Here is a 10,000-nt window from a genome sequence, read left to right on the forward strand (position 1 = left end):
CCCTCACCTGACTCTGTCCCCCCCTCACCTGACTCTGTCCCCCCCTCACCTGACTCTGTCCCCCCCTCACCTGACTCTGTCCCCCCCTCACCTGACTCTGTCCCCCCCTCACCTGACTCTGTCCCCCCCTCACCTGACTCTGTCCCCCCCTCACCTGACTCTGTCCCCTCACCTGACTCTGTCCCCCCCTCACCTGACTCTGTCCCCCCCTCACCTGACTCTGTCCCCCCTCACCTGACTCTGTCCCCCCTCACCTGACTCTGTCCCCTCACCTGACTCTGTCCCCCCCTCACCTGACTCTGTCCCCCCTCACCTGACTCTGTCCCCCCTCACCTGACTCTGTCCCCCCCTCACCTGACTCTGTCCCCCCCTCACCTGACTCTGTCCCCCCCTCACCTGACTCTGTCCCCCCCTCACCTGACTCTGTCCCCCCCTCACCTGACTCTGTCCCCCCCTCACCTGACTCTGTCCCCCCCTCACCTGACTCTGTCCCCCCCTCACCTGACTCTGTCCCCCCCTCACCTGACTCTGTCCCCCCCTCACCTGACTCTGTCCCCCCCTCACCTGACTCTGTCCCCCCCTCACCTGACTCTGTCCCCCCCTCACCTGACTCTGTCCCCCCTCACCTGACTCTGCCCCCCCTCAACTGACTCTGCCCCCCCTCACCTGACTCTGCCCCCCCTCACCTGACTCTGTCCCCCCTCACCTGACTCTGCCTCCCCCTCACCTGACTCTGCCCCCCCCCTCACCTGACTCTGCCCTCCCCTCACCTGACTCTGCCCCCCCCTCACCTGACTCTGCCCTCCCCTCACCTGACTCTACCCCCCTCACCTGACTCTGCCCCCCCTCACCTGACTCTGCCCCCCCTTACCTGACTCTGCCCCCCTCACCTGACTCTGCCCCTCCTCACCTGACTCTGCCCCCCCTCACCTGACTCTGTCCCCTCACCTGACTCGCCCGTCAACTGGCTCTCCCCTCAGCTGCATCTCCCCTCTTCACTCTGCCTGCCACCCCGCCCTCTCTGTGTCCCCTCGCTCGGCTCCTCTCCCACTGCAGGCTCTCCCCTCTTTCTCGCCGCCTCCCCTTCTTCCCCTCTGACAAACCCCTCCCAACGCCCGCTTCCCTTACCACCCCTCACACACACACGTTCGAAACTCCTGCCAGGAACCTTGACTTCGACTCGTGTCAGACGCCTCGTTGCGTTCCCAGTGGAGAGAGAGAGAACGTGCGCTGGAGTGCACGCAGGCCGGCTCGAGTGCACGCAGGCCGGCTGGAGTGCACGCAGTCCTCCTGGAGTGCACGCAGGCCTCCAAGAGTGCACCTTGGCCGCTCTAGCTCGCATCAAGCGAAACATATCGAACACCCACCCCTCATGTTAAGCCTCCATGCATGCTAAAGGGATCTATCCCGCAAGGGCCAACTCCCAGCCTCTTGTGCGTACACGAACGCTCAAAATGATCCTTATGCACTACCTACCTTCCGGCCCTTCTAGCAGGCTGTGCAAATGAGAAGATCAGATAATTGATTGTATCTTTTATAATGGCCTTGGCCTGCAATAACAAATACGAACGGCGTTTCTGCATCGTTAAGACAAATTGAATCGTCACTGATAGCCGAAATTGTGGCGGGAAGAATGGGTGTTGAGGCGCAGTGTGCGGGTGGCCGCGCTGGAGGATGAGGCCCCATTATAAACTTTGGACCTGGGCTTACTGGCTTTGGTCCCGCCCACAGTCACACGCCCACCCCTCTGTTGAACACGCCCACACCCCCATATACACGCCCCCACCCACCCCACGACTCCCCCCCCCCGCCCTCCCATACATACGACCCCTTACCATACACACAGCCTACTGTTGTTTACCAGCTTCCCCTGTGTTCATACCCCCCAGCTCCCCTGTGTTCATACCCCCCAGCTCCCCCTGTGTTCATACCCACCAGCTCCCCCTGTGTTCATACCCCCCAGCTCCCCTGTGTTCATACCCACCAGCTCCCCCTGTGTTCATACCCACCAGCTCCCCTGTGTTCATACCCACCAGCTCCCCTGTGTTCATACCCACCAGCTCCCCTGTGTTCATACCCACCAGCTCCCCTGTGTTCATACCCACCAGCTCCCCTGTGTTCATACCCACCAGCTCCCCTGTGTTCATACCCACCAGCTCCCCTGTGTTCATACCCTCCAGCTCCCCTGTGTTCATACCCACCAGCTCCCCTGTGTTCATACCCACCAGCTCCCCTGTGTTCATACCCTCCAGCTCCCCTGTGTTCATACCCACCAGCTCCCCTGTGTTCATACCCACCAGTTCCCCCTGTGGTCATACCCACCAGTTCCCCCTGTGTTCATACCCTCCAGCTCCCCTGTGTTCATACCCTCCAGCTCCCTTGTGGTCATACCCACCAGCTCCCCTGTGGTCATACCCACCAGTTCCCCCTGTGGTCATACCCACCAGCTCCCCCTGTGTTCATACCCACCAGTTCCCCTGTGTTCATACCCACCAGTTCCCCCTGTGGTCATACCCACCAGTTCCCCCTGTGGTCATACCCACCAGCTCCGCCTACTTTTCACAGATGTTTTCTATCCTTTATTGTCACACGGATCAAGCCAACTGTTCGTGTAAGTTTATGTTAACAGCTGAGTTTAATCGTCCTTCTCTCTTCTTCTTTTCTTCACATTATTATTATTATTATCTTATTACAAAAGCTGGAGATGCTTTGTCACGGCCCTAGGGGTTATAAAGCTATGGAACCGCCTACCCGACGAAGCTGTAAATGACGAGGCATTAATTACTCTTGTTCCAAATCCAGTTGGAAAAAAAATTCTCAAGAAAAATGGGAGGACGTTGAAGAAGCCGCGGGGTACCCGTCTCCATCGCAGCCACTAGAGAGACGTCGTGGTCCTCGGGTAAATTCGGGTAAATAACGGAAGTATGAGAGAGACAGCTGGCGTGGACGGTCCGGCTCTTTAACGAATGGTTTACTGGCGAGTCTTACGTGAGTCTTCACACACACACACACACACACACCAGGCCTCGTAGCCTGGTGGATAGCGCGCAGGATTCATAATTCTGTGGCGCGGGTTCGATTCCCGCACGAGGCAGAAACAAATGGGCAAAGTTTCTTTCACCCTAAGTACCCCTGTTACCTAGCAGTAAATAGGTACCTGGGAGTTAGTCAGTTGTCACGGGCTGCTTCCTGGGGTGTGTGTGGTGTGGAAAAAAAAAAAGTAGTTAGTAAACAGTTGATTGACAGTTGAGAGGCGGGCCGAAAGAGCAAAGCTCAACCCCCGTAAAAACACAACTAGTAAATACACACACACACACACACACACACACACACATACACACACACACACACACACACACCAGTTGATTGACATTTGAGAGGCGGGACCAAAGAGCCAAAGCTCAACCCCCGCAAGCACAATTAGGTGAGTACAATTAGGTGAGTACACACACACACACACATATATATGATAGAGTCCAGTAGGCCCAGGAATCTTTACACCAATTGATTGACGGTTGAGAGGCGGGACCAAAGAGCCAAAGCTCAACCCCCCGCAAGCACAACTAGGTGAGTACACACATACACACACAGAATACAAAATAGGAGATGAAGTACTCCATGAAACGGACAGAGAGAAAGATCTAGGAGTTGATATCACACCAAACATGTCTCCTGAAGCCCACATAAAAAGAATTACGTCTGCGGCATATGCGGGGCTGGCTAACATCAGAACAGCCTTCAGGAACCTGTGTAAGGAATCATTCACAACCCTGTATACCACATATGTAAGACCAATCCTGGAGTATGCAGCCCCAGCATGGAGCCCGTACCTTGTCAAGCACAAGACGAAGCTGGAAAAGGTTCAGAGGTATGATACTAGACTAGTCCCAGAACTAAGAGGCATGAGTTACGAGGAAAGACTGCGAGAGATGCACCTCACGACACTGGAAGACAGAAGAGTAAGGGGAGACATGATCACAACCTACAAAATCCTCAGGGGTATTGACAGAGTAGACAAAGATAAACTATTCAACACTGGTGGTACGCGAACAAGGGGACACAGGTGGAGACTGAATACCCAAATGAGCCACAGGGACGTTAGAAGGAACTTTTTCAGTGTCAGAGTAGTTAGTAAATGGAATGCATTAGGAAGTGATGTGGTGGAGGCTGACTCCATACACAGTTTCAAATGTAGATATGATAGAGCCCAGTAGGCTCAGGAATCTTTACACCAATTGATTGACAGTTGCGAGGCGGGACCAAAGAGCCAGAGCTCAACTCCCACAAGCACAATTAGGTGAGTACAATTGGGTGAGTGTACAGGCACACGCACACACATACACACACACACACACACACACACACACACACACACACACACACACACACACACACACACACACACACACACACACACACACGCGCAGACGCACAGGCACACACACGTACCTCAGGGACAGGGGGCGAGCGGCACACTAATGGAGGCGCCCCCACCATTAACGAGTGGTAGGGGAGCACCTGTGCAAATGGAGAGAAGGTGGGGTTAGGAGGGGGGGGTTGTTGGGGTGATTTGATAATGATGATTAAGGTAGTGGCTGTGGAGACACCTAGGGGAATGGGGAGGTGGTGGGGTAGGTGGTGGGGAAGGTGGTGATACTTGCCTTCCAGTATGATACCCACCAGTATGATACCCACCAGTATGATACCCACCAGTATGATACCCACCAGTATGATACCCACCAGTATGATACCAGTAAGGAAATCATTCTAGGCAATGAGGTGACTTGAACAAGCGTTTTCCAGGAATAAGTTTACGCGTGAGTTCACATTGTACTCGCCTAATTGCACACACACACCTAATTGTGCTTGCGGGTGTTTAGCTTTGTCCGTTTGGTCCCGCCTCTCGACTGTCAATTATCTGGTGTACTGGTTCCTGAACCTATTGGGCTCGTATCATATCTACATTTGAAACTGTGTATGCCATTTATTAACTACTCTGACAGTGACAAAATTCTTTCTAATGTTTCAGTGACTCATTTGGGTACTGAGTTTCCACCTTGTGTCCGCTTGTGTGAGCACCAACCGTGTTAATCAGTCTGTCTTTATCTATCCTACCGATTCTCAAGATAATTTTGTATGGTGTAATCACGCGTCCTGAACACTTCTGTCCTTCAGCGACGTAAGGTTGAATTCCCGAACTCATTCCTTGTAATTCTGGGACTGGTCAAGTGAAATACCTTTGAACTTCGTCCTGTGCTTGACTAGGTATGGACTCCATGCTGGAGCCGCATACTCCAGGATTGGTCTGACATATGTGGTATACAAGGGTCTTAAGTGACTCCTAACTCAAATTTGTAAAGGTAGTTCTGATAACTGTTCCTGCATATGACGCTGATGACATGCTTTCGACGTGGCCTCCAGGTAACTGTTTCGGTGTGATATCAATTTCTAGATCCTTCTCTATTCGTTTCATGGAGGATTTCATCTACCATTTGATACCTTGTGTCTGGCCTCCTGCTCCCTCCACCTCGTCATTTTTGTTTACATTTGCTTGAATTAAATTCTAGTTTAGGCCTTTGACAGGCCATACTTTGTCCAGGTCATTTTGTAGTGTTTTTGCGGTCTTCGTCTGTCTTAATCCTCATAATTTTCATGTTATTAGCAAACACTAAAAGGAATGAGCCTATTTCCCTCTAGAATATCGTTTACATATATGAAAGCAGGTCAGGTCAAAGAACAAAACCCTGTACTCGCCTGTGGGTGGAGTCCCACTCACCTGTGAGTGGAGTCCCACTCACCTGTGGGTGGAGTCCCACTCACCTGTGAGTGGAGTCCCACTCACCTGTAGTACTCCACAAGTGACACCTCGCCACTGAGACCTGTCCCCCCTCACAGTGACTCTGAAGATATTCTGTTGCTTAAGCACTTTCTTATCCACTGGAATACCTTCCCTGTCACGCCTGTCTGCTTCTCCAACTTACTCTATAGTCTCTTGTGGGGTTACAGTGTCAAAGGCTTTCTGGAAATGCCAACATATGCACTCTGTCCAGCTATCCCTTTCGTGCCTAACTTGTGTCGCCTGGTCTTGGAATTCTGTTAAACCCGCGAGGGTAAGATTTATCATCCCTGAACCTTGCTGGTGGTGTGCTACAAGTTCCTTCTCTCCTCATGGTTTTTTTTACTACTTTTCTTCCTCACAATTTTAGTTTCAAGTGACGTGTCTAGGGTCCATAGTGACGTGTCTAGGGTCCATAGTGACGGGTCTAGGGTCCATAGTGACGGGTCTAGGGGCCATAGTGATGGGTCTAGGGGCCATAGTGATGGGTCTAGGGGCCATAGTGACGGGTCTAGGGTCCATAGTGACGGGTCTAGGGTCCATAGTGACGGGTCTAGGGTCCATAGTGACGGGTCTAGGGTCCATAGTGACGGGTCTAGGGTCCATAGTGACGGGTCTAGGGTCCATAGTGACGGGTCTAGGGTCCATAGTGACGGGTCTAGGGTCCATAGTGACGGGTCTAGGGTCCATAGTGACGGGTCTAGGGTACATAGTGACGGGTCTAGGGTCCATAGTGACGGGTCTAGGGTCCATAGTGACGGGTCTAGGGTCCATAGTGACGGGTCTAGGGGACTAGTGACGGGTCTAGGGGCCATAGTGATGGGTCTAGGGTCCATAGTGACGGGTCTAGGGTCCATAGTGACGGGTCTAGGGACCATGGTGACGGGTCTAGGGGCCATAGTGACGGGTCTAGGGTCCATAGTGACGGGTCTAGGGTCCATAGTGACGGGTATAGGGTCCATAGTGACGGGTCTAGGGGCCATAGTGATGGGTCTAGGGGCCATAGTGATGGGTCTAGGGTCCATAGTGACGGGTCTAGGGCCCATAGTGACGGGTCTAGGGACCATGGTGACGGGTCTAGGGGCCATAGTGACGGGTCTAGGGTCCATAGTGACGGGTCTAGGGTCCATAGTGACGAGTCTAGGGTCCATAGTGACTGGTCTAGGGACCATGGTGACGGGTCTAGGGACCATGGTGACGGGTCTAGGGGCCGTAGTGACGGGTCTAGGGGCCATAGTGACGGGTCTAGGGGGCCATAGTGACGGGTCTAGGGGCCATAGTGACGGGTCTAGGGGGCCATAGTGACGGGTCTAGGGTCCATAGTGACGGGTCTAGGGGCTGACACTCCCTGAGGCCTTGGTACTCCTGTAGTGACCCCTCACCGCCCACCACCCGCGCGTTACCATGGCAACTAGCAGGTGGGCGGCTGGTGGTGGGCGGCTGGTGGTGGGTGGTGGTGACGTCACTCACACCGCCTTCTTCCCCCCCCCCACACACCTTGCTCTCTGTTGACGTCACGTTGTTGGTCATTGTATGTGTAGGTGTATTGGTGAGGGGGGGGACCCTCCCACACAGTGAGGGGGGGCCCTCCCACACGGTGAGAGGGGGGCCCTCCCACACGGTGAGAGGGGGGCCCTCCCACACGGTGAGAGGGGCCCCTCCCACACGGTGAGGGGGGCCCTCCCACACGGTGAAGAGGGGGGCCCTCCCACACGGTGAGAGGGGGGCCCTCCCACACGGTGAGAGGGGGGCCCTCCCACACGGTGAGGGGGGCCCTCCCACACGGTGAGGGGGGCCCTCCCACACGGTGAAGAGGGGGGCCCTCCCACACGGTGAGAGGGGGGCCCTCCCACACGGTGAGGGGGGGCCCCTCCCACACGGTGAGGGGGGCCCTCCCACACGGTGAGGGGGGCCCTCCCACACGGTGAGGGGGGCCCTCCCACACGGTGAGGGGGGCCCTCCCACACGGTGAGGGAGAGAGAGGGAGAAAGAGAGAGATATGCTGGGCAGCTAAGGACAGAGACATGCTAATACTGAGAAACATAAAATAGTAGGAAAAAATCCCATGGTTCACTTCAATGAGCCTCGATGCAAGAGACTGGAGCTAAATAAAGACACAGAGACAGGAGGACACAGGAGAAATAAGGCGCTATAACAGGACGAGGAATGAGTAGGCCAGAGCGAGACGGGAGTGTAAGGAACAACATGACAATAACAACATTAAGGGCTCCAATACGACCATTCGGTGAACGGGCCGCAAGTGTCAAGGCTGAGCCAAGGAAGACACGCAAGGAAAAGGCACAAGAAAGATGTACTTGGCAAAATATTTCAAGAAGTTTTCCCAAGTGAGCCGGAATTATTTCCAAGCACCAGGAAGAAAGCACAGCTAGCCAACATGAGCAATATAGACGTGGCAGCAGAGGTGGTGATGGTGGTGGTGATGGTGGTGGTGATGGTGGTGATGATGGTGATGGTGGTGAAGCTCGCGAATAAAACAAAATCATCCGTCCCGAGGGCGTCATAGAGCTCAAAAGACCACTGGAAACGATTTACAAGAAATCCTGGATGATGGGGACGTTTAGCATCACGGAGCTCTTGACACACACCGGACTCCCTCTTCCTGTAGTCGAGGGCAGCCGCACATATACACATGTGCCTAAATGTCTTAATACGAACACTAAAAAATGTTTCAAGAACTAGTTACGTGATGTTAAAAATCCTCGTCACACAGGATGGTTAGTCATACAGGGCCATGTGATCTGTGGTCTGCACTGGCTAGCTTTAGATGTATTATGATGTATGATAGATGTATTTAGATGAATACTAATGAATATTAGTATTCACTATCGTGAAGAACACGAGAGTGAATAAGGCAGCATTCACTTTAGTGATACTAAACGGCCCCCCATCTGGCAGGAGGGTTCGTCGACCCCGTTTGGGGGGGGGGGGTGTTCCTGGCCTCATGAAACTCTCCGGAAATGTTACTCCCGTTTTCAGCATTAGTGACAAGAGACCAGCGGTTGTTTGATGGTAAGATGACCCCTCCTTACGAGGAGGGATGATTCAGGTGTGCGGGGATGGATAGTATGGTGGTGTAGCGAGGGAGTGGTCGGGTGTGTGTGTAGGGAGGGATAGTTCAGGCGTGTAGGGACCGATAATTTAGGCTCGTAGGGAGGGATAGTTCTGGTGTCTCTCCTCTTGTCTCCCTCTACAGCTTCGGTGAGCAGAAAACTTCAGCCTGCAAAAGTTTAGTTAAATTTTGTCACTAATTCCCAAACTTTGTAATAAACTCTACTTTAAATGATCAAAAAGTCTGAAACTATGCTAATTTATTGACGTTTAAATGTTTAGAGAAAAACACAATTTACCACTTTTTAAAGAAATGGGGAAAAATTGCCCCTCTTACATGTCATCCATTATGTTAATTATGAGTATATTGATAACTGGTGTTATGGAGCCGTCCAGGGCGACCACCACTCTGCGATAGAACTGTCTTAACCAATCACCGCCTCCAAACGCTTCGTTAAAAATGATAAACAAAAATGCAGGAATACTTAACCCGATACTTTTTGTGAGGCTAATACTGGGTGTGTGGAGGCTCTGTGGTGGATGACCCAGGGTATAGAGGCTCTGTGGTGGATGACCCAGGGTATAGGGGCTCTGTGGTGGATGACCCAGGGTATAGAGGCTCTGTAGTGGATGACCCAGGGTATAGGGGCTCTGTGGTGGATGACCCAGGGTATAGAGGCTCTGTAGTGGATGACCCAGGGTATAGGGGCTCTGTGGTGGATGACACAGGGTATAGAGGCTCTGTAGTGGATGACCCAGGGTATAGGGGCTCTGTGGTGGATGACACAGGGTATAGAGGCTCTGTGGTGGATGACCCAGGGTATAGAGGCTCTGTGGTGGATGACACAGGGTATAGAGGCTCTGTGGTGGATGACCCAGGGTATAGAGGCTCTGTGGTGGATGACACAGGGTATAGAGGCTCTGTGGTGGATGACACAGGGTATAGAGGCTCTGTGGTGGATGACCCAGGGTATAGAGGCTCTGTGGTGGATGACACAGGGTATAGAGGCTCTGTGGTGGATGACCCGGGGTATAGAGGCTCTGTGGTGGATGACACAGGGTATAGAGGCTCTGTGGTGGATGACACAGGGTATA

The 10,000-nt window shown here is 53.2% G+C and overlaps 2 protein-coding genes across 2 annotated transcripts; one reads left to right on the forward strand and one right to left on the reverse strand.

Annotated features, from left to right (window-relative positions):
* Nucleotides 1-6,208: 6,208 nt before the first annotated feature.
* LOC123762758 (endoglucanase 1-like) lies at nt 6,209-6,610 on the reverse strand. The gene has a single exon (XM_045749517.2). It carries the CDS (start codon nt 6,608-6,610, stop codon nt 6,209-6,211), a length of 402 nt encoding a protein of 133 aa, XP_045605473.2.
* A 45-nt stretch (nt 6,611-6,655) lies between these two features.
* On the forward strand, nt 6,656-7,138 carry LOC138369099 (autotransporter adhesin BpaC-like). The gene has a single exon (XM_069332033.1). It carries the CDS (start codon nt 6,656-6,658, stop codon nt 7,136-7,138), a length of 483 nt encoding a protein of 160 aa, XP_069188134.1.
* The last annotated feature ends 2,862 nt before the right edge of the window (nt 7,139-10,000 follow it).

The sequence above is a fragment of the Procambarus clarkii genome, chromosome 27, assembly GCF_040958095.1.
Source record: "Procambarus clarkii isolate CNS0578487 chromosome 27, FALCON_Pclarkii_2.0, whole genome shotgun sequence".
NCBI lineage: Eukaryota > Metazoa > Arthropoda > Malacostraca > Decapoda > Cambaridae > Procambarus > Procambarus clarkii.